The sequence below is a fragment of the Lemur catta genome, chromosome 15 (assembly GCF_020740605.2).
Source record: "Lemur catta isolate mLemCat1 chromosome 15, mLemCat1.pri, whole genome shotgun sequence".
In the NCBI taxonomy this organism is placed as follows: domain Eukaryota; kingdom Metazoa; phylum Chordata; class Mammalia; order Primates; family Lemuridae; genus Lemur; species Lemur catta.
The window spans coordinates 41,894,280-41,921,404 of NC_059142.1; the positions used below are offsets into that span (position 1 = coordinate 41,894,280).

The following is a 27,125-nucleotide window of genomic DNA, read 5'->3' on the forward strand; positions in this document are numbered from 1 at the left end:
CGACTTTGACAACCCAGAGAGGAAGGCATCTAGCTAATGTGGAAGACGCTGCAAGACGTTGAGAAAGATGAGGCTAGAGCAGTAAGATGGGCCTGACATGGTGAGGATAAGAGAGTGATCTGGCAAAAACGATTGGAGCAGAGTGCTAAATGAGGGCCTTTTTCCATACTAAGCTTGTGTAGTCTTCTCACCTAGCCTTGGAATAACAGCAGGTTTCTATTTAGCTTGCCTCCATATTGGGGGGGGGTGGCGGCACAATTTAAGCTGCGGTAAGTTGTATACCAAACTACCACACAGGACCCTAAAGAAATAGTTTTTAAAACTGCAAAAAATTGAAATACATCACACCATACATGAAAATTAACTCAAAATGAATCATAGACCTAAAGATATTAATAACTATACAATTTCTGGAAGGAAACATAGGAGAAAAATCCTTGTTACTTTGGATTAGACAATGGGTTCTTTGACAAAAATGTCTTAGCTAAGACACAGAAAAGCACAAAGCACACAAGAAAAAAATTGCTAAATGAGAGTTAATCAAAACTAAAAACTTCTCTTCTTCAGAAAACACTTTTAATAGAATGAAAAGACAAACCACAACCGAGAGAAGATATCTACTAAACACATATCTCAAATGACTTATATCTAGAGTATAGAAAGCACTCTTAAAACTAAAAAAGAATAAATATCTAATTAAAATACGGGGTCAGATTTGAACAGACAATTCAGTAAAGAAGATATTTGCACACGAATAGACATTCCACATCATCAGCTATTAAAGAAATGCAAATTAAAACCACAATGAGATTCCACTACACACCTACTATTAGAAAGGCTATAATTTTTTTAAAAAAACTGAAATATAAGGATCTGCTGATGCTGTGAAGCAACTGCAACTTTCACACTGCCCATGGGAATGCAAAATGGTACAGCCACTTTAGGAAACAGTTTAGCAGTTTCTTAACAAGTTAAATATGCACTTAGCATGTGATGCAGCAATCCCACCCCTAGGTATTTGCCTGAAAGAAATGAAAGTATATGTTTCATGCATATGAGAGTTTTTAGCAGCTTTATTCATAATTGCCAAAAAACTGGAAACAACCCAGATGTCCATAAACTGATGAATGGGTAAACTGATATATCTATACAACTGGAATACTACTCAGCAATAAAAAGGAATGAACAGTTGTCCCTCAGTATCAATGGGGGATTGGTTCCAGGACTCTCTGGAGATACCAAAATCTGTGGATGCTCAAACGCCTGTATAAAATGATATGCTATTCGCATATAATCTCCAGTACACTTTAAATCATCTCTAGATTACTTAGAATACCTAATACAGTATAAATGCTATATAAATAGTTGTTATACTGTATTTTTAAAATTTATATTATTTTTATTGTTATTTTATATTTTTATTTTTTCCAAATATTCCCCATCTGTGGTTGGTTGAATCTGTGGATGAGGAGAGGACCAACTGGACTTATGGATACAACAACACGGATAGTAGCATAATCTCAAAAACCTTATGCTAAGTGAAAGAAGCCAAAGAGAAAAGGCTACACACTATTTGATTTCATTTATAAGACAGTCTGGAAAAGGCCAAACTATAGGAACAGAAATTAGATTGGTGGTTGCCAGGGGCTGGTGGTGGGAGGAGGGGATTGATTGCAGAGGAACATGAGAAGCCTTTTTAGGGCGACAGGAATGTTCTATGTTGGGAATGTGATGGTGGTTACATAACTATGCATTTGTCACAACTCTTTGAACTGTACACTTAAAAAGGGTGAATTTTAGCCTTAGCTAAAGCAAGAGCGAGACCTCGTCTCTACTAAAAAAATAGAAAGAAATTAGCTGGACAACTAAAAATATATATATATAAAAAAATTAGCCGGGCATGGTGGCACATGCCTGTAGTCCCTGCTACTCGGGAGGCTGAGGCAGGAGGATTGCTTGGGCCCAGGAGTTTGAGGTTGCTGTGAGCTAGGCTGATGCCTGGCACTCTAGTCCAGGCAACAGAGACTCTGTCTCAAAAAAAAAAAAAAAAAAAAAAAAAAAGGGGAATTTTATTACATGAAAAGTATACTTCAATAAACCTGACTTAAGAAAATAGAAACCTAAAAAAACAACTAAGTGAAAATTAATTTAAGAAAAAAAGTAACTTACAGTTTTTCCAACTCAAGAGTTTCCATGAGGATGTTCTCAATTGTTGTAAGTGAGACTTGTGTTGTTCCCACGTCTCTGAAGGAGAAAGCCCAAACAGTCATGATATGAACCCCAATACAAAAATTCTATACTTAAAAAGATATTTCAAAGACTTATCATCACTTCAATTTTGGCTTCTCTATAAAACAAGCCAGCTCAAGAGTTTATTTGCCATTGAAGATAATTCTAGACAGCTCTTATTGAAGAAATGTGATTATTATGTTCATTTGCATCGTCAAATGATGCAATGCCAATTAATGGCATTGAATAATAGAACTTACGTACTTTTAAACCATTATCTTCCCATTTTAGTATTGCATTCACCTCTCTTGATCATTTACTCTATTTTTTCTTTTTAAAATAGTGAACACCTATTCCTCCTTGCTTTCTGGGATAAATGATGTTCCTACATGCATCTGTGCATTCTATATCTGTATGTGTTCTTCAGCACTGCTCTCTTCCCCTGCTGGCTGTCTTACCCATCATACCTCCTTTCTTAATCCCTCGTCATTGCCAATAACTTTTTTTCAATAACCTAGTTAAAATTTAAATTATGACTTTTTAGCCTAAAGTCAAAATATTTGATCTTTGATGCAAATAAAATACAAGGGAAGAAATCATCCCATGACTCATGAGATTACTGTAATACTTACAGATATTTTAATGCTGGCAATTTATAAAGATATGAATCTTCAACAGTGGCCAGAGGATTTTGATTGAGAATTCTGAAAAAATGCAATGGAATTAAAATTACCTGCATTTTCCGTGTGCACGAGACTACATGAAAAGTTGATATTCATTTTTTAGTATGAAACTTGTAGGTAAAAAAAATCATTTTCTGTCTTTGCCTATAAATCACCCTTAGACTCTGTAAAACACTCTTCCTTTGGGAACTACCCACATTTCTAAAAGATAAAATGGAGACGAGAAAGAGAAAAAATAGGAAAAAAAAAGTGGATAGCAAGGAACAAATATGCCAATTATCCTCCATAATTCGAGGTGCTTGCCTTTCATCTCTAGAAATTAAAAAAATCATGGTTTAATACACACAGTTAAGAAAAATGTGGACCAAATCCTTGGCTTTAGAGCTAAAGAAAAAGAGATAAATCTAAGAGAAGGGAACTCTCATCACATACTCACACTGGTATTCTTGTATCACATCACAGCCTTGGTTACTTTGCACGTAATCACCTGTTCACGTGTCAGTCTCCTGGACTGTCAGCTCCTTGACAGCAGGGACCACACCTTATTGTCATTGTCATACCCGTGCCTGGCACAGTGTCTGAAATTTACTAGGTATTTAATAAATGTTCGTTGACAAATAATATTGTGTTTAAATATCAGTAACATGAATAAATTCATTTTTTGATGTAAATTTTATTCCAAACTGCTGGAACAGATTTCCTTTTCAATTCTTTAAAGCAAACAAAGAAACAAATAAACAAATAAAAATAAAACAAAAGAAATGGGAAGGAAGAGAAGGAAATCTGTCTTTAGGTTAACTCTACTCGGCCTGGCGTGGTGGCTCACGCCTGTAATCCTAGCTCTCTGGGAGGCTGAGGTGAGTGGATCGTTTGAGCTCAGGAGTTCGAGACCAGCCTGAGCAAGAGCGAGACCCTGTCTCTACTAAAAAAATAGAAAGAAATTAGCTGGACAACTAAAAATATATATGTAAAAAATTAGCCGGGCATGGTGGCGCATGCCTATAGTCCCAGCTACTCAGGAGGCTGAGGCGGGAGGATTGCTTGAGCCCAGGAGTTTGAGGTTGCTGTGAGGTAGGCGGATGCCAAGGTACTCTAGCCCGGGCAACAGAGTGAGACTCTGTCTCAAAAAAAAAAAAAAAAAAAAGAATAATAGGTTAACTCTACTCAAGAATCATCAGTATACTGCAGAACAATATAAAAATAACAATTATTACAACTGATATTTATTGCGCTGCAAGGCACTGGTGATTACCATTTCACATTTAATCCTCACAGTAAGCTCACATGGTAGATTTATTATCTCACTTTATAAATGAGGATACTGAGGCACAGAGAGGTTATATAACTTGCCCTAGATCACCAAGCTAGTTAGATGGAATTTAAACTCAGTACTGAATCCAAAGCCTGTGTTTATCTTCTATGAAGAAAAGAGGTTTAAAATAGTTGTTATTTTAACCTTAATTCTGAGAGAACTAAATATAAAATCCCTTTTCAAACTTCATCCACTCATGGGGAGAAGCTCTTGAGAATTACATTTCTCTTTTTATTCATTTTCCCTAATCATTTCCTGTGATTAAGTATTTGATTAGCCCATGATCATTGAGGCTTTAGAAATTTAAAACCATGTTGTAGGTGACATCAGTGAAAATGGTGGAGTAAAGACATCTGAAAATTCATCTCTTCATAAAAGCAACAACAAAAGATATGGCAAAAGTGTCCAGAATCAACTTTTTCAGAACTCCGGAAATTTGCCTAAAAGCTTACAGCAGCCCAAGGAGCATTTATTCAGGGAAAATGGCTGACTTTCTGTAAGAACAGTGAGATTGGTGTTGTTTTAGCTTGCCCTAGACCATTCCTCACTCCCCAGCTCAGTAGTAGCCTTGAAAAATGGCTCACATCCGAAGTACCCGAGGGAACAGAATGGAGCTGGATGGAGCTCCTTCAAAGCCTCATCCCCAATGAACTGTCATTATTTGACCTATCTGGTGGTTCCATGGAAGACCTTACTTGAAACGTTTGTCTTTATTTGACCCAACCATGAGCTGTCAGGTGCTAAAAGCCTCTCCCCAGAGGGTGTCTGTGGAAAACAATTCCAGGAAAAGTGTTTAACATCACAGGTGCATGAGGCAATGGATAAAAGTTGGGGCAAAAAAAGAAAAAAAGCCTAATTCAAAACCTTAATAGAAAACGCTGAGGAATAAGATGTCCATAGGGGCTTTGAAACACTCCAACGTATCCTTGGGAAAGTGGAAGACCATGAAACATATTCCTGGGAATCTGGAAGGTCATGCACAGGTTTAGGGCTGTGGGCATGGTCAGGAAAGACCTGAGAAGTCCCTAAACTCTCATCTCTGGCTGATCCTGAGGTTCTGCACAAGCAGTAAGGGAAAGCTAAGGTGGAGCTGGAAACTACCTTGCTGAGTGCTGAAGCTATGCCCTAACATGCACATGATGAACACAAAATCTATAAAGACGTATATGTGACAATAACAGTATAAAGGGAGATGTGAGAGTGGAACTTTAGAGAAGCAAAATTTTTGTATCCTATTGAAATTAAGTTGGAATTAATCTGAACTAGAATGTTGTAAAGTACGATTAAATGACTAGAATGTAATCCCAGGGCAACCAGTAAGAAAAAGGACTCAAAAAAATATAGTCAAAGAAATAAGGGAATTGAAATGGTATACTAGAAAATATCTATTTAACACAAAGAAGGCAATAATGGAGGAAGTGAGGAATGAAAAAGACATAAGACATAGAAAAAACAAGTAGCAAAGTGGCAGATGTAGATCCTACTTCATCACTAATTACATTAACTATAAATTTATTAGATTCTCCAATTAGAAGGCAGAAATTGGCAGAATGGATTTTAAAAAACATGATCCAACTATATGCTGTATCAGAAACTCACGTTAGATTGAGAGACACAAATAGGTTGAAACTAAAAGAATGGAAAAGATATATAATGCAAACAATAGCCAAAAGAAAAGCTGGAATGACTATCCTAATAACAGACAAAATAGACTTAACACAAAAATTGTTGCTAGAAACAAAGATGGACTTTTATAAGGACAAAAGATTCAATCCATTAAGAAGATAAAGTGATTATACATATATATGCATCTAAAAACAGAACCCTAAAAGACGTAAAACAATAGATAAATACGTAAAAAAATAGATAATTCAGCAATAGTGGCTGGAGACTTCAATACCCAACTTTCAATAAAGGATAGAACAACTAGACAGAAGATTAGCAAGGAAATGGAAGACTTGAACAACTATAAATGACTAGACATAACAGACACCTATAGAACACTTTCCAACATTAGGAACATTAAAATAGCAAAAGACACATTCTTCTCAAGTACACACAGAACATCCTCCTGGATAGACCATGTTAGATCATAAGACAAGTCCCACTAAATTTAAAAAGACTAAAATCGTACAAAATAGGTTCTCCAAGCATAGTGAAATGAAATTAGATATCAATAACAGAAATAAATTTGGGAAATTCACAAACATGTAGAAAGTAACATATTCCTAAATAACCAATGGGCCAAAGAAGAAATCATAAGAGAAATTAGAAAATACTTTGACATGAATCAAAAGGAAAATACATACGTCAATACAATGGGATGCAGCTAGAACAATGCTCAGAAGGAAATTTATAGATATAAATGCTGATGTTAAAAGTCTCAAGCCAATCACCTAAATATCCACCTGAACAAACTGGAAAAAAAAAAAAACTCAGTAAACTAAATGCAAAGCAAGAGAAACAAAGGAAATAATAAAGATTAGAGCAGAAATAAATGAAATAGAGAACAGAAAAACAATAGAGAAAGTCAACATAATCAAAATTGGTTCTTTGAAAATATCAATAAAACTGATAAACCTTTAGCTACACTGACCAAGAAAAAAAGAGAGAAGATTCAAATTATTTAAATCAGAAATGAAAGAGGAGACATTACTACTGACCTCACAGACACAAAAAGGGTCATAAGGGAAAACCATGACCAATTGTTTGCCAATAAATTCGGTACCCTGGATGAAATAGAAAGATATAGACTACTGAAACTGACTTGAGATAAAAACAGACAACCGACATTAGGATCCTCCATTTGTGCCTAGTGAAATCAAAACAGGGGGACACTCCATGTTGTCCTATTTCTTCCTCCTGCTGTAGAGCTTTCTTGTTTTCACTATGTCTGTGCTGGGGCAATGGAGGGAACGAGAGGGAACTGACGCAACAACTCAAGTCTGGGGATGCTACAAGCAACTCTTTTCCACAAACCAAATGATATGAATGCGTTTGGATTCCCAGTGGATACTGTCTTAAACCATTTGCATTTCTGGTTCAATTCCCTCATTTTACACATAAACTAAGGTGCACTGACACCTAATCTACTGCCTTTTTGATATCTTTATGGGAGTAAAATGTGGCACGCTTTTTATTTGCTTCAAAGTTTAAGAAATATCACTCTAAATAATTTTTTAAAATATACCTTATTAGAAGAGGAAAACCTAACTCTTTCTGTATAAACCTTTTGCTGTAGAACAATGAGACAGAATAAAGGCAGCTCACAAAATAAGGGAACATTTCTTACCTGTTTTTTTTTTTCTCCAAATTCTTCTATACGGTCCAGACAGATGGGCTACATTTCCACTCTATTAACTGAGGAGACACAGCAGACTTGAGGGCTGAGGCATGCCATCACGGCCCTGAATGTACTGAAATCCTAACAGCTTTAGCAGAACAAATGTCCAAAGCAGGCAGTGAAAATAAATTTTAAATAGGACAAACTCCAAAACTACCTATGCTAGAATCCCAAGGCAGGCAGGGAGAACCGGTTCCTTGGCAGAAGGTAGACAAAGAACGAGGCAGAGTGACCTAGACCCTGTTGCGGTATGTCTGAAGGACTCGGGGATGGAGTCACCCTTTCCTTCCTTCATCCACACGGCTCCACGAGCCGTGAGAACACGTCTCCCACGCGAAGCTCCTCAATACGGGACCTCTGACGGCATCACCTGAGCCCTTTCTCGGGGGCAAAGTCTAAAGAATCTGAAATGGGGACCTGTACTTTAATCCAACTTCTGAGCATAGCCTTGGAGAGGACTCCTTGGCAGTGAAGAACAACGGAAGCAGCGAGGGCCCTGGAACCAGGCAGACCTGGGTTTGAATTCGGGCTCTGTCACTTTCTGGTGAAGTGACTTGAACAAGGACTATCTCTGAGCCTTACTGAGTAGCGTTTGCCTCACAAGGCAGGTTGGGGATGAAGTGAAAGCCCGTGAAGGCACCGAGTGCGGCGCTGGCCACAGGGCCGGTCTCCGCGGTGGGGATGTCGTACCTGCGCGGGACAGGGCGCAGCAACCCTGGGCATGCCCAGTGGCGGCGCGGCCGGGAGCTCCGCAAGCGTGCAATTCTCAGAGGGAAATGCAGCTCTCTGCTCTAAAGGTCCTGTTCAAGTTAAAAACTAACTGTAAGATAAAACGCACAAAAAGGCAAATGGTCGTCATTCAGCTCCTATGACAAGGGAACGAGGAACTGTATTGAAAATTACTTGCAAAGCTTGTAAGTGGTTCCACCACTTACTAAAAGGTGTGAACCTAGGCAAGTTATCCGATGTCACTGAGTTTCAACTTCCTCATCCGCAAAATGGGGATAACAATATGTACATCACAAGAGTTGTTGGGAACATGAAAATGAGAGATCACAGGAGGCAACATGTATCCATGTTTACCATGTGCCAAGCCCTGTTCTAAGAACTTCAGGCATGTTATCTCACTGTATATAAGTACTTAGGTGCCTGAAACATAAACGTCACCTATTAAAGTTATGGGGAAGAGGAAGAAATAACTCAGCTTCCAGGAGAAGAGAAGATAGCTTGTTATATAGGTGGGAAGAATAAGATGCAGCTGGGAGAAGAAAAGTATAATAGCTGCTGGGTGTGACAATCTCAAAACTTTTGAACCATTACAAATTAAACAGCCATGTTAAATCGCCCCAAAGGACAGACCTGAATTGTTATTTCCATCTTTAATGTTTACGCCGCTTTGAATCTGAGAAAAAGCCGCCAGGATTCCAGTACATACCAAGACGTGATGACAATATCCCAACGATACCCTGAAGTGTGTAAGCTTTTGTGCATCTACAGCCTCCAGAGGAAGCTGATGTTAGTGGACTGGGGGCAAGGAGAGCATTGATCCAATAGGGATGAAGGTCGGAGTTTCCTCTTATTCTTAGTGCTTCCTTTCTTGGCCTAAGGTTGATATACCGCTGACATGTCAGCATGTGAACGTGCTCTATCTGAATAAGGCTTTCTACACTGTAGAGTCAGTTTCTAAAATGATGGAGCTTGTACTATTAGAACCAATGAAGTGACTAAAAGAATTTTTAAAAATAAGCCATCAGTCTAGACCTGTGTAGGTCAATGAAGGAGAAGCACTTTAAAGTCAGGAAAAAGAAAGGATAGTAACATTTAGGATTATCAACCACTGCTGGTTTTCCACTAAATATTTCATCGGAAAGAAATGCGATTATTACCATCATTTCAATAGCAGTACTTTACTAATAAGCTCTTGGTATGTCTTTTTTTGTTTTTTTTGTTTTTTTTTTCAGACAGAGTCTCTCTCTGTTGCCCGGGCTAGAGTGCCGTGGCATCAGCCTAGCTCACAACAACCTCAAACTCCTGGGCTCCAGCAATCCTTCTGCCTCAGCCTCTTGAGTAGCTGGGACTGCAGGCATGTGCCACCATGCCCGGTTAATTTTCTCTCTCTATATTTTTAGCTGTCGAAATCATTTCTTTCTATTTTTTAGTAGAGACGGGGTCTCGCTCTTGCTCAGGCTGGTCTCGAACTCCTGACCTCGAACAATCCTCCCACCTCAGCCTCCCAGAGAGCTAGGATTACAGGCATGAGCCACCGCGCCCAGTCCCTTGGTATGTCTTTGAGGTGGATTTCAGATTCAAAATAGACTGACCCTATATCACACTGCTGACTTGTTCACTCAGTGTTTGTCAATAACATAGAGGCTTCACCCAGGAGATTTCCTGGGTTGTAATTACCTGGAACCCAGGGGTGATTCTAGGCTTTGTGAGGCCTGAACCGTATCTAATTTGGGAAATCTTCTCTAATAAAAACACACAAAATTATGAATACATAAACTGCTAGGGCCCCTCCCAGGACGTTGGAAGGTGCCGGTGTAAGCGAGGAGCCCTGAAGCTTAGGCTCCATTCAATTCATGATAAATCCACCCCAGCTGGGGCCTTTTTACAAACTTCTGCAATGCTGGGAAAAATATTGCTTCAACTTGTGAACAACCCAGAACTGTGTCATGTTGGTCATGAAATTATCGGCATCTTCCTTTGGCAACTGGCCTTGGGAAAGAGATGCAATAGGCTTCTATCTCACTACAGCAAATTAGCTTTGTCTATTAGAAAGGTGTGACCCAAAACAAAGGAGCACAGCCCCCAACACACGCTTGGTAAACTGTGACCCTTATGCCCATCTCTGAAAGTAACTGTGAACGAGGTGGAGGGGTACAGCTCTATTCAGATCCCATAACAGGAGCATTAATTCCTAACACCAGCTAGCTCTGGGTTCCTCATCACCGTGAAGCAAATGCCTTTTTCTGCTGTTTGAGATGAACACAGAAACTCGAGATAAACAAGTTGGTGCCTCCTCCACTGTGAGTCTTTCCTAACCCACCCCTCAATTCCTGTGCTGTTCCTTCCCCTACCTTGTCACCCGGCTGTGTAGACCCCAGCATGGCTCTCATGTCTTCTCATCATCATCCCTCTTTCTCCTGATATGAAAGCCTCTTGGGGACAAAGAGGCTTTGTCCTATTCCAACTTGCACCCCCAGCACTTAGTATAGTACCTGGCACACAGCAGGCATGACACTCATTAATTTTTACCAAATGTGATTCCGTGGGTTTTGTTTTTTTTCTGGTGTTGGCTACATAATTAGAGTGAAACTTGGGTTCTTATGAGGGACTCTCAGTGTTATAAAATGTCCACTAAAGGTGGTGAGTTTAAGACATTTGTAAGAAGACTCCGCCTAAATCTCTTGGTGGAGGGATCCAATGTGTGTGCCCTCTGCTGGGAGGGCAAACAAAAAACACACCCACAGGGTTCCTCCCTAAGTGAGGCCTCAACAAAGTAACAAGGGGACAGAGGAGGCCCCTGAAGTTGGGCATTGGCAAAAACTGTTAATTCAGCCCCAGACACATCCTAAACCCCTTCCTCTAGCCCAAAATGAACTGTGGGAAATTAGACTTCTGAACCACAAGACAGGTGGACAGTCTTTTCCAGAGTCAGGTTTAGAGGAGGATCTTCACCTTGAGTCTAAAATCCCCTTCAGGCCACTGAACATACCCACTAGGATTTGCTTGTGTCACAGAGAAATCATGGAATTTTTGAGCTGAAAGAGAATAAAACCCACCCTTCTTGTTGAAGAGTAGTCAGGGAAGAAAGTATATGGAATTAGACTAGAGCAATGTATTTTCTTTACGAATATTTTTTTGCACCGTAGCTTAACATAAATATTATCTTTTCCTACACTGCAAAGGTTCCTATTGCCCACAGATAATTCTTAACTTCTTAGGTATATACTTTTTGAAAAATAATGTTCTGGGTGATTGGGGAGAGAAGTGCCCTGTGGCAGGTTTTCAGGAATTCTTTCTGCTTTACCATCTAAAAGACACTGACACTGAGAAAGCATCCTGCACCTTTCACTCCCTGGAGCACTTTGTGTTAAGCTCCCTTCTTTATGGCTACATGTTGCACACATTTCAGCAGTTAGAAACTCTGCACATGAGGAGGAATCAAAGTCATATTCAAAAGGAGGATTTCAAGGATAATTCGCATAACAGGGCTCCCATGACAAAGCTAATTGGAGCATTACTTGCTTGCTGTCTCTTATTGCCCAAACCGAAGATGAGTACTGGGGAAAGCAGAGCCCGTCATATGTAAGTTACACAAGTCTCTTGGCCTCTTTGGACCTTAGTTTCCTCATTTGAAAAAAATGGATGGATCTTAAGACATACTTTTCAGAGTTCATGATGAGCTTATACCCAGTTAACCAGTAACTGTAGGATGCTTTTACACACAAATAGTTTTTTTTACATATGTTCATCTATTTCACTTACAACGTCTGTAAAAATTGCATTCCATGCCAAGCCTGAAATGTTCCAAAGGTCACTTCTGTCAGTGAATTGCAACCAAGATTTCTACAAAAGAAGAGAGAGACAAGCCAAAGAAGAAGAAGAAAAAAGATATTGTTTGAGAACATTTATCATTTGGCAGTGATCCTAATTCATATATGATGAAACATGCCCTCAATACTTTCTCCATACACTAAAGAAATCTCACTGTAGAAGATATTGGCTTACGATTTATACTTTCATATTTACACATGCAGTGCATTAGATACAAAACAGTGAGTGCTCAACAAATACTTGTGTTAAGAGATCTTTATTTCTCCAGAACAGAGTTTTACAGCTTCAGTGCTGTTGACATACTGGCCATGTAATTCCTTGTCGTGGGGCTTTGTCCTGTACTTTGCAGGTTGTTTAGCAACATCCCTGGCCTCTGCCTCCCAGGTGTCAGTAACATACCCACAGTTGTGACAGACAAAAATGTCTCCAGGCATTGCCAAATGTCAGCTGGGTACAAAATACATTGGATGAGAACCACTGTTCTATAATGATTCACTCTGATCTGTGTAATGATTCTCACACTCATCTTTTCTAGAGATGAAAAGGATTTGCTATATAATTTTAGTAACGTTCTACCAGTAAAATTTTAATATTTCAAAATGAATAGCAAAGAGGTTTACAATAGGTTTAATAAAAATTCCAAATAGAATGAAGTTATATTTGTAACTTACACAAACTGCAAAAACGGGAGGGTTTCAAATGTACCTCTTTCAATTGACTGTATTTTATTGCATGATAAATCTCTAGAAAAAAGAAGATATTTCTTTGATTAGCTATTAGATATCAAATTAGTGGGAACAAATAGCAGAGTTTAGAATGATAATACTGAATAAGTAGTTTTTGTCTACAGTGTCAACCTTTGGATTTGTATTAGAACTTTCCAGAGCCCCTAATCCTGCCTATACCTCTTCTAGAATCTCACCTTCATGATTTTCATAAACATTTTTTATTTTAGTTTAGTTTTTTTTTTGAGATAGGGTCTCACTCATGCTCAGGCTGGTCTCGAACTCCTGAGATCAAGCAATCTTCCTGCCTTGGCCTCCCAGACTGCTAGGATTACAGGCATGAGCCACCAGCGCGCCTCGCCAATTTTCATAAATGAAATATGGAACTATAGATCTTGATAGATTTTAGATGAAATCTTTCCCTAGAGCAGGAGACTTGATTACATGACCTTCTGTAGTCTCATCAAATTCTAGATTATGAGCTCAAAGTTTTTGTCTTTCAATAAAATTTCTAACATGAGAAGAAATGATCTCACATTTATTCACCTTCCTGGTTTAATTCTGTTTTTTGAAGGCAGTTCAATACCAAAAGAAATAAAAGATATCCTTTCACATCATTTGAGAGGAAATTGCTCCTCTAATTAATATCTAACTTTGAACTAATTCAGAATTTTACCATATTAATAGAAATTCATTTTGGTTTTAATATTCCACAAAAGCAACTTGTTTGTTGTACAGTGATGGGACAACAAAAAACAACATGGAACTGGATTTTTATTTGAAAACACCCATTCTTGACTACAGTTGACTATTTCTGTCGATGCCAGCCTGTCCCTCACTCTTCACCTGGCTGGTATAACTCTGTCTGACTGGTGTCTGCATCTGTAGTCTCTTCCTTTCTAAACTATCCTGCACACAGTCACCGGATGAACTCTCCAGAAGTGTTCTCAAAGACCAGTACCTGGGAATTTATGGAAGCTGCAAATTCTCGGCCCTACTCTAAACTGACTGAATCCGAAACTGTGGGGGTGGCATCCAGAACCAAGGCCTAACAAGCCCTCCAAGTGCTTGTCAGGCAGGCTCAAGGTGGTCTTCAGCACTGCTGGTATAACATGGTTCCCCATCATGGCTCCTTTGCTTGGCATTCCAAGCCCTAGAAAATCTGGCTCCAGTCTCCTACTGTCCCTCCTTGTAATCTACAGGTAGTCACGGCATTCCTCAAATACTTTCTTGCGTTTTGCCTTTCTCCCCTTTTCCAAGTTTAGACTATTTTCCCAAAGATGTCTGTCTAAGGATACCCAATGGCCCTTTGAGGTCCTGTTCTAAGAGCATTGCTCTGGTAACATCTTCTCCGATCCACACTGAAGTCCTTTCTCCCTTTTCTGTGCTCCAGAAGCAATTTGTCTCTCTTAGTGCCCATGTCTATTTCTTCTTTTTGATACAGTTATCTTTGCATCCCATTTCTTCTGAGTGTAAACTCCTTGAATGCGTGGACTATGTCTGGCTCATCTGCATGGCCCGCCATGTTTAAAATTGACACACAAAAATCAAGCAAACTCAAATGTTTATAAACTGAATGAATAGCTGAGGAATGAACAGCACAAGAAAAGTAACTAGTTTAAAAGTAATATAATTTTAATGTTTGTGGTCCCTCTTCTGCACCTCTGCGGCACTTTGTCATCTACTTGGTGCTTGTTGCATCATGGTTTGAGCTTATTTGTTTGTTTCCCCTGTGAGATGTTAAGTTCTTAGAAGGGTAGGAACCCTGTCTTACACATCTGTCTCCAATATTGTCTGCCTCCAGTATTAGGCACAGTGCTTGGCATATTCTTTCTTAGCTTTTTCTTTCATTGATTGGCATCTTTTAAACGAATGAGAATAGGTATGCTAAAGTGAAATAATTAGCTTACAAAGTATTTCATAGTGGAAGTTATAAAGGGCCTCCTCCATTGAACAATTCACTCATTTGCTTTTTTCCAAATGTGGCAGAGATTCCCAAGAAGACCAATACAAAAGTGGTCATCCCCTTAAAGCCTAGGAGGTTTGATAATTCAAAGGACTATTTGTAGTGTCATGTGAAGCTCTTTGTACCCACTTCCCTTAAGCCTTCTACATTTGAAAGAAGACTCTATTTGTGCAAGAGGATCATTAATTAGCTTTATGAGGATTAATGATGTACATACTTCTGGACCTCATGGACAAAGGATAAGAATCAAACTTTCATACCAAAGAATATAGTATCTTCTTATCTCTAAACAGATAGAAATACTACGCAAATATTCCCTCCTTGGCAACAAGGCTGGAGAGATTTTTATTTTGTAATTAGTGAAGAATTAGGAGCATTTCTGATATGCTTACTTAGTGTAAACATTTCTAGCTATACCACTTAACCATCATTCTAAACAACCGTTTTTAATATGAGTATAACAATTCCTGCAATAAAATCCTTAATACCAGTCTATTCTCTTAAATATATTTTAATATTCTTGATATTATTTATATTAATATAATTCATGTTATTTAATATTTAAGTGTTAATTTAATTCATATCAAATTACCAAAACATTCTGGATTAATGGCATTCGAACTAGTATAGATGGTCCGTATTTTCCTTTCCTTTAGGCAATGACTTGAGGTAAACTTTAATTCCTCTCATTCTACTAAACCAACTTTTTCAAATCTTTTTCTGAAGGCTAGAGAGTGACTATTTTAGGCTTTATGGGCCACATACAGACTCTGTTGTATATCCTTGTTTCTATTCTTTTCTTTTCTTTTCCTTTTACAGCGCTTTGAAAATGTAAACCATTCTTTACTTATGGGGTGTATATAAAAACAGACTGTGGATTAGATTTGATCTATGGGTTGTAGACTAAACATAAATATAAGCAGATGGTGTATGAACACTTATAAAACAAGGTTTACATGGGTGTCAATAATTGCTCAGATCTTATTACTACTTTTTCCCTATAAGTGAAGTTCCTTTCTGTCTGTACCTTGTCTATATGATTTAAAAAACCGAAAATGCATAGGAAGTATCTGATGCTAGAGATGGGCTAAAACCCTGCACAGATTTAGAGAACTACAGAATTTTATTGCTGGAAGAAATTTTAGAGATTGTCTAATTTGCATCTCTTATTTATTTTGTAGATAATATCACTAAAGGCTCATAAATAAATATGATTAACTAAGTAACTTACAAATACCGGAGGGATAGCAGGCCTTCAAATGAATCTTTGCGTAATTCCGTCAAATTGTTTTCACTGAGAATTCTGGAAAATGAAAAGGTTATTTCTGGATCAAAATGCAAACTAGCAACAACTATTTGCTACACAGGACTAACTCCTATCTATGGAGGAAACCTGGGTCACGGTGCTGCCCGAATGCCCTAATTCTGAATTAATTTCAAGATGGTAATGTCTGCTCTGTTTTCAAACCTTATCTCACGTTCTCCTTTTTGTGTCCATCTCTCTCCAACATGCGCGTGCACGCGTGCGTGCGGGGGCGGGCGCGCGCAGCGCGCACACACACACACACACACACACACACACACACACACACACACACACACACCTCTACCCGCTCTTCCCACCAAATTTGTATTTAATGCCTACTCTTCTCTAGATCACAAAGGCCCTATTAGAATCCAACTCTGGTAGCACACCAAGATCAGCAGAACTGCCATTTCCTCATCTCTTTCCCTAAATATTATTATGAAAGCCCCACATGGACCTATGTCAGGGCCACAAACAAGCCATTAGGTTTTTCCCCATTAAAAAAATCTTTTTGAGAACTACAATGCACACAACATGCACATAACATAAATGTTCAGTTTAACAATCAGGAAGCAGATGCCCATGCAATATCATCATGTCAGGAAAGAGCACTGCGAGCATCCAGAAGCCCCGGGGGCCCTTTCCAATCACAACCCTCTCTCTAACCCCTACAGGTAACCACTCTCCTGGCTTTTATCGTAATTTCCTTGCGTTTAAAATGTAGTGTTACCTATTATATGTCAGCCATAAGCAACATACTTTAGTTTGCCTTTTCTTGAATTTTATGTAAACGGAATCTCATTGCACATATGACTTTCTATCTTGCCTCTTTCACTCAACATTCTGTTTGTAAATTTACGATGCTGTTGCACGTAGCTGAGGTTGGCTCCTTTCGGTGCCTGTATGGCGCGTCCCACAGGTCACCACTAGCTACATGTGGTTCCTGAGGTCTTGTGTGTGGCTCAGTGTGACTGGGCAACTGAATCTTTAATGTCAGTAATTTTAATTATTTTTAAATTTAAGAGCTGATACTCAATGCAGTTATTAGAAAACGTTTAAGTGCGTTTTTCACCAATGTGGGTATAGGATGCTACTTTTTTTTTTCTTTTGAGACAGACTCTCACTCTGTTGCCCGGGCTAGAGTGAGTGCCGTGGCGTCAGCCTAGCTCACAGCAACCTCAAACTCCTGGGCTCAGGCAATCCTTCTGCCTCAGCCTTCCGAGTATCTGGGACTACAGGCATGCGCCACTATGCCCGGCTAATTTTTTCTATATATTTTTAGTTGTCCAGATAATTTCTTTCTATTTTCAGTAGAGACGGGGTCTCACTCTTGCTCAGGCTGGTCTCGAACTCCTGACCTGGAGCGATCCTCCCGCCTCGGCCTCCCAGCGTGCTAGGATTACAGGCATGAGCCACCACGCCTGGCCAGGATGCTACTTTCTAAACTGCATATTTTATGAAATCTAAATATAGATTAAGTATTTTTGATGAAAATTCACCAACCAAATTTAGACTTCAAAAGAGCATGGAAAAAATAATGTGAACTCTCTAATAATAATTTTAGGCTAATTATATATTGAAATGATAATTCTTTGGATGCAATGATATTTCATTTTTTGAAAAGTGTAGTACATGAATATAGTGATAAAATTCAAATAATACAGGTAAAATCAAAGCCTTATTAATTCTTTATTGACTTATTTATGCATCTTCCTCTATCACTGGTTTATAAGCCCCTTAAGTGCCCGAGGGGACCATGTCTTATTCTTTTCTCATTCCCAGAACCAAGCGGAGTTCTTGGCATATAATAGAGGATTGATTGTCTTGTTGATTGAGTGAATGAATGAAGGAATGAGTAAATAAAAAATGAAATTACTTTCTCCAACTGAAGAGACAGAGATAATACCTGTTGGGAAGGAGAAATGAAGGCTAACTTTTGAATGCTGGATGCTGAGAGGGAGACTTGCCCGTGTTGTGAGTCAGCGTGGAGTTTTTCTGGACAACCAGGAAGCCTCAGAAGGGCTCTGAGACCCTAGATAATACAGACAGCTGTCACCTGGATAACCTTGCCAGTTCTTGCTGGCAACCATTTTCTTTCATGCCACTGAAAAAAACTCTTTCAGGTGCCTTAGGCCTGTCCTCAGTTTTATTTTAAAATGTTATTCTCTGTATTTATAAAAGGCAGAAAAGACAAGAACTATGTGTACTTGCCAAAGTATAAAAGAATATGTAATTAAAGTAGATGACAATTTTGGGGGGATAGTAACCCAAACTCCGAGTTAGGTAAATAAATGTATTTAATACATAAATACATCTCTAATAATATGAATGCCCTCTCCTCTCAACTATATATTGACTTGTAGATCATTTCCTTCATCACTCTATTGGTGATGGGCTTTATGCTGTGAAATTCTCAAAACCTAAAGCTTATGGAATGGTCTCAATGTCCAAAGAGCACTAAACACTCATTACTCACAAAATGATACCAAGTAACTATTTCATAATATTTCCAGTACTATCTGTGATATCTGAGTGGTTATGTGAGATGGTCACTGCTTAAGCAGATCATAGTCCAAAAATTAAAGAATGTCTGACAGGTAATCATTTCAATCACAGGAAGTGGAGCCAGGATTGAAGAGGGTGTTGGACAGGCTACAGAAATGAAGTAGTATACCTGGAGTCACTAAGTAGAGTTCTCAGATTCAATCAAGGTTAAATCAATGAAGAAAGGAATACGGACAAGAAAAGGCAGCAAAGTCAGCAGGAAGTAGCCAGATCAAGTAGCCAATAAGGAACTGAAATGGTCCTTGAAAAAATGAAAGATGGTTGAATTGAGGCACAAGAGATCATTCTGTGTCTCTGGGAAAGTAAAATTGGTTGGCAGGTTAGTATGGAATCCGGTTTTTACAGTGCATTAAAAAAACATTCCCATGTTCTGGGAACTAAAGGGCGTTCTGAGTAGGCAGCTTGAGAGTAACGATGAGGATGATGATGACAAAGCTTCCTTTATGTTACAACTGGCAAAAAGAGTTTGTCATGCTCACACATTTTAAATCTACATAAAAGTAAATATGAGCAGAAATCTTCTGGTAAAGATTTCTTAAAGGGCAGCACAAAATGACATGGGATTTAGCATCAATAAGTTTGGGTTTGACCTCTAGCTTTCACAGTTCTTGTCATGAACCTTAAGCAAGGCACTTAACCATCCTGAGTTTGAGTTTCTCCATCTAAGGAACTGGAAGATCAGCGTGGCAATTTATCTGAGAGTATTCTGTAAACCAGAATGCCAGACAAACACTAGCATATTGAATTCAGCACTTCATTCCAGTGGAGCTAAGAAGTCCATATTTGGACCCACCTTCACTGGAGATTTCTGAAAAAGCTGCTTCCGGTCGCATGCCTTTTGGGCTCTATGGGCATCCCTTGCTGAATAAAACTTGATGATGGCATAGAAACCAGGACGAGCCACTGCAGCGTTTGGGAAGACCCGGACTGAATACAGAAGGCCAAACTGGGAGCATTCTGTGAAGAGAGACTTCCGTGGGTGGTCCCACGCCAAGTAAGTGCATGAAATCTCATGGCCAGAAAACAAAACTTCACGTCGCCTCCTAGTCCCCAAACCCTTCTCCACAGTGGGTGCAACTCGAAACACTTCTCATTTCATGAACAAGTTTTCCTCTTAAATTCTAAGCTTTAAGAAGCAGTAGAAGGCAAAATGTGCTGGCTGTTGAGAGGTGCCTCTGGGTCTCTAAAATCTGTTGGGGCCAGGTGACTGCTGGGGTCCGCTACCGAACCGAGAGCTGGGCCCCTCGGGAACTAAGAACCCGTCAGTGGAGGCTACGAAGCAGGTGAGGTGCTGAGGCAGGACTCCCGGGCTCCCAGTCACGGGTGGGCGGCTTTCTCCATCCCTCCCTCCACCCTGGCCCCAGCTTACATGCAAGTCCTCGGCCGTGGGTCCAGAGCTCAGCTCCCACACTAGCAAGGTTTTGTCACTCTTGGTGGGAACCGCAAAAGGCACCGACTCCGCCATCCAACCGCCACTATGCCTGCGCGGCTAAGGCTCAAGCAGTACTGCGCCTGCGCAAGGCGTGCCCGCCGGTTTTTAGAAACGGTCGCAGGCGAGGGGCGGGGCCGGTACGGCGCAGAGGGCGGGGGCGGGGCCGGCACTCTGAGTGCTCCCTCGCCCCTCCCACCCCAGGCCGCTCTCTGAGTCAATTCGCTTCCTCCAGCCAAGGCGCTCTGATCTCAGAGGTGTGTTTTCAGGGCAGAGGCCTAGATGGGCTTTCAGGATCGAAGGATAGGGACACCTTCATAGCAGTCGGCTTCATCTTTACTCCTGGAGGAGACTAGGGTACTAGGGAGTTAACACTACCTACTGATCTTGTAGGAAATAACCGCTAAAGGTGCTATCCTTTGACTTGAGTGTTTTCAGTTTTAAATACGCAAATCAAAGCATAACTCACTAGGCCATTAACAGTCGCATGAAATCCTTAAAAAGAACTCCCTGGTTGTCCTGCGCGATTCTGATAAATTGCGTATGTGTGTTTCAGATGGTGTGGGAGGTTGGGGGTGGGCAGAGTAAGAAAGAAAGAGAGGTAAATTTGGGGACAAAAATCAAAAAGTGGGTCCAAATAGGGCACCAACACTGGAGCTGATGGTGCCCGAGAAGGGATGTTCTAGGCGTCACAATCGGCTACTTACTGAGAGAGAAAGAGTCCTAAGACTCTTTAAACTAGAATGTCAGAACCAGAAGAAACCCTGCAAAACAAGTCTCCTGTGGTTTTTATAAAAATAATAGTCCTCAGACCTGTGCTTGCCTGTGATGAAATTTTCACCTGTCCTCAGCTAAATGAGAAAAGGACAATATAATCAGGGTTTTTTTATTTGATAAAATAAAATGTATTCCATTTCATTCTTCTACAAGCATGACCTCCCTACAATTCTGACACACAAAAAAATGTGTTTTATGAAAAGATGCTGAAAAATAGAGAATAGTTGTTTTAGTACACTTACTTGGGCATTAAAATTAAAAGTTGGAAATATCAGGTTTAATTTTTTTGACCTTTTACTGGCTTGTGAAATCCAAAAGTCTGGGAACTACTTATTGAATAGTCAAATCTTATAGCTGAAGCAGTTTGAGCGGCCAGAATAACACCCCAGTTTGGCCAGACATTTACTGACGATGGCTATGTGCAGGACATTCTTCCAACTGTCCCTTTTCTGCCTTTGCCTTGTCTTTAAGCAGTTCTACTCTACACCAGCACCCTCCAAGCAAACTGGATCCTATCCAGAGAAGACATTTTTGATCATCTAGATTCTATTAATAGCCCATCCTCCCAAACCACCCCAAAATCATTAGCACCTATCACCATTTCTCCATCTCACCACTCCTTTCTCCACCTTAATACCAGAGCCTTACCCCCAAGAACCTGATCAAGAGCAATAGTTATGTTTTATCTTCCTTCTAGTAGCCAGCACACTCCTATTGTATTAGGTACTCAAATATACATGGAATTAATAATGAATAAATTAACACATTCTTTGCACAGGCACTGCTTTAATAATTCAAAAACTATAGATTTCTTTATTGTGGTCCTCTTGGTTTTGCAAATGACAGACAGGAACCATGGGATTGGGCCTGGATGCCAACAAGGAGGAAGCCGAGAAAACCATTTATTCCCAGGGCTCTGATCAGTTTTGTCTCGTAAATGGGAAGGGAAGAAAATAACATGAAGCGGAGGCAAGAAGAAGAAGAAACGAAGAACCTCCAAGTGCGGACGGGAGTCCTGGAATGACTCTACAGTGGGCCTGCACCCTGTTTCATTCCAGGCGGCATCCTGTCATCCAGTAGGAGAGTGGCCGGCCTGAGCAGTGCAACCTCCATTCTACCCTGTGGGGAAAAAAGACACGGTTCTTGCTTCCCACTTAGTAGCATCTCCACACACACGACCCAGTTCTTGGTGAGTTTTCCATGCAGAGCAACACCCAGAATCCCCTTCGTTACTAGCCCTCTGGTCTGTCCTTCACTAGCTCCTCTGATTCTTCCAGTGAATGTCCCTCATCCCTGGTATTTGCCCTCTTCTCTGATCGGTATGCTTCCACATTTTCAAATCCTCATCTCCCTCTGAATGGGGAGAGAGCACTGTTTTACAGGGCTGAAAGTTACTAAAAAAACAAAACAAAACAACAACAAACAAACAAACAAAAAAGTGCAGCCATTGACTCTCCCTCCAGAGAGGCTCAGTTCTAATAATCATCAATGTCCCTTTTGTACAGTGTTTTGAGTACACAAAGCATTTAACTCCCTCCATGCTCACAATCGCCTGTAGAGGCAGCCATTTATGCTATTTATATACCTAGTTTGTAGCTCAGAGAAGGTAAGTGACATCCGAATGCCCCCCGTTAGCGAGCTGATAGCTTTAGGGGTGTCTGTCCAGCTGATGAGCGCCATGCTTTTAATAGAAAAAATTGCCAATCCTGGCAAGAGTGCTCCTGCGGTAGCCATGATTACGTGGCTAAACGCCTATTGTGCCAACAGCTGACTGGACCGAGGGGGAACACGTGGCCTAAGCTGAATCAGATTCTCCATCCCAGGAACTTGGGTGGGAACTGAGCGTGTTCAGACCCTACAGTCGTTTAGGACTTTAGCACACAAACTTGGGGCACACATAGTGTGTCTTGTGGACTGGGGAACAGAGGAAGCTGGACTGCAAAGTAGTGAAGCGAATGCACCAAAAGAAGCCAAAGCCTGCCAGGGAAAGCTTGCTGACAGTTTCCAGCCCTGATTTCATTCCCTTCCTGAGGCCCAGCTGCACCCCTTGAGTGGGCTCAGGGAGACACCTTATCCTCCCAGAATAAATTTCCCCCAGCTAGCTCAAGTTGTTTTCTGTCACTGCCACCGAAAGAGTTTTGTTTAATACACTATCAGAGAAAGAACCAGATCTCAGGTCTTCTAGCTCAGATCTCCAAGCCCATCAACCATCCCACATTTTTTTCAGATGTGGCAAAGGAGTGCCCACGAGTCCTTGCCTACTGCCCCTTTCTCTGCCATGTCCTCCTTCCTGGGGTTTGCCCGCTAACTTAGTCCCACCGTATCCTCCTCACCATTTGTTCATCCCCCCTGATCCAGACACAATCATTTTTGCACAGTGAATGCCTGCGAGAAGGTTGGGGCTCAGCAGATCTGAAAGGGAGAAAGAAAAAACCTGTGAGGGCAACAGAGGACAGTCCCCAAAACTGAGGCAGACACTGGCCCTCCCTGAACAGCCCTATGCCACCTAGCGGCTGAGTACTTCCAGTCCAGGCAAGGCCTCCCTCTCAGGGACCCATTTAGACATCTTTACAATGGCTGCTGGAGGTTGGGGGCAGGTAGGGGTGGAGGTAGGAGGCAGCAGGAGGACTGAGAATTGGGCCTGTTCGTTACTATTCTTCCTAGCCAGGGTAGATGGTGGTTCACTCACAGTTTGGGGGCGGGGGGCGGTTAGGAAGAGGAAATGCCAAAATAGACAGCACAGAGGCCATGGTAAAGTCCTGCTTAACTAGGGGGACTCTTCAAGCAAGGAGCCCAGGGACATTAGGAGGAGGTGAGGGACAGAGTCATGGGCCCTATCGAGCCTCCTGGATCAGATTTAAGGTGGAGAGTTTGCACTTGGCCTTTGCTCAGACTATTAACTGAAGATGGTACCACTGAGTCATTGGAATTGAGCCTTTGAAGCCACCAGTCTGGCCTTCAGTGCTGGTTCTCTTCATGGGCCTCAGTTTGCTCATCTGTAAAGTGGGGATCATAAATAGTTTGCCTGGAAAGTTGGGTGAAGTGAGCTATGCATGTAAAGTGCTTAGTGTGTAATGTCCTCTCAGTGGAAGTTTGCTGCAGCCGCTCTACTACCACTGGCTGTACAGAGCCTTTCTGGATCCTACTCAAGGCCTCTACAGAATCTCCTAACTACATGGGCATTAGGGCCACTAGTTCAACCCTCGGCTCACTAAAGGGATTCCCTAATTCTTTGGACCATCTCTCGGGGGGCATTCCCAGGCTGTGGGTGGAAAGAGAAGTCCTGTGAGCACAGCCTGGTCTCCTCTCTCACCTCTCCCACCCTGGGGCCCTGGCCAGACCTTGACAGTCCACATGGCAAAGGTTTTCCGAGTGACTCTTGTAATCGTTGCACCAGTAGTGGCTGTTGATCTGGAAGAGGCCATAGTCATAGCTGCCATCTGCATTTTCATTTACCTTTGATATGTTGAAGTTGCTTTCTATAAAAGCCAGGCACAGCCCTTAGAACGGAGAGAAGGAGGTCAGGATTTAGAGGGAACCAAGCCAAGTGAGAAGGGAAGTGGAGGAGAAAGGGCCAGGAGGGACCAGACCAAAGGGACAAGGCTCAAAGGGTAAATAGAGCGAGAGGGCTGGGAACGCCCATTGGCCTCCCCTCTCATCCCTCGGTTCATCCACCCATTCATCAGCACAACCACTCACCCAGCCTTCCATCCATCCATGCTTTCTGCACTTACTGAGCACCTACTGTGTACCAGGAACTGTGCAAAGCCCAGTGAGGGACATTCGGCTGGGTCAAACACAGATGCTGCCTTCAAGAGGCCTATATTACAAGAATAAAGATATGTACCTAAAAAAAGCCACAAAGCAAGATGAAAGGAGAAAGTGTTGCAAGACAGGTGTGCACAAATTCTGGGCAAAAGTGGGATAACCCTTCCTTGCAGGAGGATGAAGCCTTTGTACTGGCTGTTCCCTCTGCCTGGAATGTTCTTCCCCCCAGACATTTGGGTGGCCAGGTTGTTCATTTCATTCAGTGCTGCCCAATGTCACTTCCCTATGTAGAACAGGGTCTCCTGTCACTCCCCCTGCTTTATTCTTCTTCATAGCATTTATCACAACCAGGCAGTACTGTCTATAACTGTGTGTTTATTTACTGCTGCTCTCTTCCCCTGGAATGTGAACACCATGAGGGAAGGGAACTTGTTGATCCCCCATGTCTCCAGCACCTAAGGCAGTTCTTGGTACATAATAAGTGCTCAGTTAATAACTGTTGAATGAATATGAAGCGTTGGGAAAGGTTTCTTGGAGGTGGGGGCTTTTTGAACTTGGCTTTGAAAGATGAATGGGAAAGAAAGAAGCTGGCTACTTAGGGCATGGCTAGGAGAGGAGGACAAATGGCAGGGAAGGGGCTGATGGCACTCACAGTCACTCAGGGAGTAGCCCTCAAACCCATCCATTTCCTCCTGGTGCAGCACCTTGGCCAAGTCACAGCGACGGATGAGACTGGCCTGTTTTAGGACAAGGAGGCAGCTGACCAAGGGGATGAGTAGCTCCCTCGTCATCCTTGGAGGGGAGAAGGTGCGATCGAGGGCCTATAGTTTTAGGGTCTCCCGGACTTCCTGCTGGTCTTCTCCGAGAGCCGGGGGAATCTGGAAAGAGCAATTAAATGGTCTTGCTTGCTCACTGCTTGCTACCTGGCTGTCCTCTCATTTACTATTTTATATATTTTTTTATCACAGAAAACTAAACACTTACAAAAGAAAAGAGAATAGTATCATGAACCTCCATATACCCATTTCCCAGCTTCAACAGTTAAAAATCAAGACCGATCTCATTTCATTTATAGGTCTGCTTTTAATGTGCACCCAGCTATGGGCAGCATTCAGGTGCTGGGGTGGGGAGTGAGGTTGACAAAGGAGATTAATGAAGACTGTGCTTCCCCAGCATCTGTGTGTGTCTGTAAGCATGTGCTTTCAGAAGGACGACCAGGACACTGCGTGCTAATCTCCCCACAACCCGCATCCTCAGACCCATGACACATGACTTTCCCCGAGGGCATACTCTGCCTTGTGCAATTCCTGGTGAGCTGGCCACAGAAATAACCTTCACCTTCACACTGTGTGTGTGTGTGTGTGTGTGTGTGTGTGTGTGTGTGTGTGTGTGTCTGTAGAACAGCAAGGGCTCTGGATTCACACTACCTGCTTTCAAATGCTGGGCTGCTATGTGACCTTGGGGAACATGCTTAACTTTTCTGAGCCTCATTTGTAAAACAAAATATGCTAATACCTACCTAATAGAGTTGTTGCAATAATTAAATGAAATAATGCCCAGATCTTGGTTTCACACTCCCCGCCAAAGGGGACCAAGATTCCCATATGGCTGATTCCCAGGCTGGAGCAGGAAAGGGTTATAAGTCTGGATTATCTTGTTGTACCAGAAAGTAAGAAAGTGCTTAAAATATGGATTGGCGCTTGTCAAATAGCCCCAAGAGCCAGCTCAAAAGGGGATGGAGTGGTCAAATAGGGAACAATATTTGTTTGTAACAGCTTTATTGAGATATAATTCCCAATATATAATTCACATACTGTAAATTAATTCAGTTAAAGTGTACAATTCAATAGTTTTTAGTCTATTTACTGAGTTATGCAACTATCACCTCACTTGATTTTAGAACATTTTCATCAATCCAAACAAAACCCTGCACCCATTAGCACTCCTTCCCCATACCTCCTCCCCAGCCCTTGGCAACCACTCATCTGCTTTCTGTCTCTATGGATTTTCCTTCTCTGGCCATTTCATATACACAGAGTTACACAAAACATGGTCTTCTGTGTCTGGCTTTTTTAACTTAGCGTAATGTTTTCAAGGTCCATCCATGCCGTAGCATGATACTCCATTCCTTTCTGTAGTTGAATAATCTTTCGTTGTATGGACATACAATTTGTTTATACATACATCAGCTGATGGACTTTTGGGTTGTTTTCACTTTTTGGCTGTTATGGATAATGCTGCTATGAACATTAATAGTCAAGTTGTTTCGTGGTTATATGTTTTCATTTCTTGGGAGTAGAATTACTACATCATGTGGTCACTCTGTTTAAACTTTTGAGACCTGCCAGGCTTCAAAAGTGGCCGCTCCATTTTGCATTCTTATCAACAGTGTATGAAGGTTCTAGTTTCTCTATATCTTCACCAACATTTGATGTTATCTGTCTTTTTGATCAAAGCTGTCC

The 27,125-nt window shown here is 41.1% G+C and overlaps 2 protein-coding genes across 3 annotated transcripts in view; both read right to left on the reverse strand.

Annotated features, from left to right (window-relative positions):
• Nucleotides 1-27,125, reverse strand: part of LOC123620548 (leucine-rich repeat-containing protein 37B-like) — a 74,398-nt gene that overhangs the window by 9,059 nt on the left and 38,214 nt on the right. Inside the window, exons 6-8 of one of the 2 annotated variants that reach the window (XM_045525880.1) lie at nucleotides 12,059-12,139; nucleotides 2,862-2,933; nucleotides 2,170-2,244 (exon numbers count right to left, since the gene is read on the reverse strand). In XM_045525880.1, coding sequence (XP_045381836.1) covers nucleotides 2,170-2,244; nucleotides 2,862-2,933; nucleotides 12,059-12,139 — 228 coding nt within the window. The remainder of the gene's footprint in view (nucleotides 1-2,169; nucleotides 2,245-2,861; nucleotides 2,934-12,058; nucleotides 12,140-27,125) is intronic. The other variant, XM_045525879.1, reaches the window with a different exon arrangement.
• Nucleotides 21,684-25,528, reverse strand: LYZL6 (lysozyme like 6). The gene is made up of 4 exons (XM_045525885.1): nucleotides 25,316-25,528; nucleotides 24,237-24,395; nucleotides 23,229-23,307; nucleotides 21,684-22,014 (listed from the first exon to the last, which is right to left on the reverse strand). Exons 1-4 carry the CDS (start codon nucleotides 25,452-25,454, stop codon nucleotides 21,945-21,947), a joined length of 447 nt encoding a protein of 148 aa, XP_045381841.1. The 5' UTR covers nucleotides 25,455-25,528; the 3' UTR covers nucleotides 21,684-21,944.

Excerpts from the sequence above, each read along its gene's own strand:
- LYZL6 (XM_045525885.1), bottom strand. The coding sequence starts at position 25,454 with ATGACGAGGGAGCTACTCATCCCCTTGGTCAGCTGCCTCCTTGTCCTA. Across the intron at positions 23,308-24,236 it reads TTGCCATGTGGACTGTCAAG|ATCTGCTGAGCCCCAACCTT; the intron begins GTCTGGCCAGGG and ends TCTCCCTTTCAG. Across the intron at positions 22,015-23,228 it reads TCAGGGGGGATGAACAAATG|GGTAGAATGGAGGTTGCACT; the intron begins GTGAGGAGGATA and ends TTTTCCCCACAG.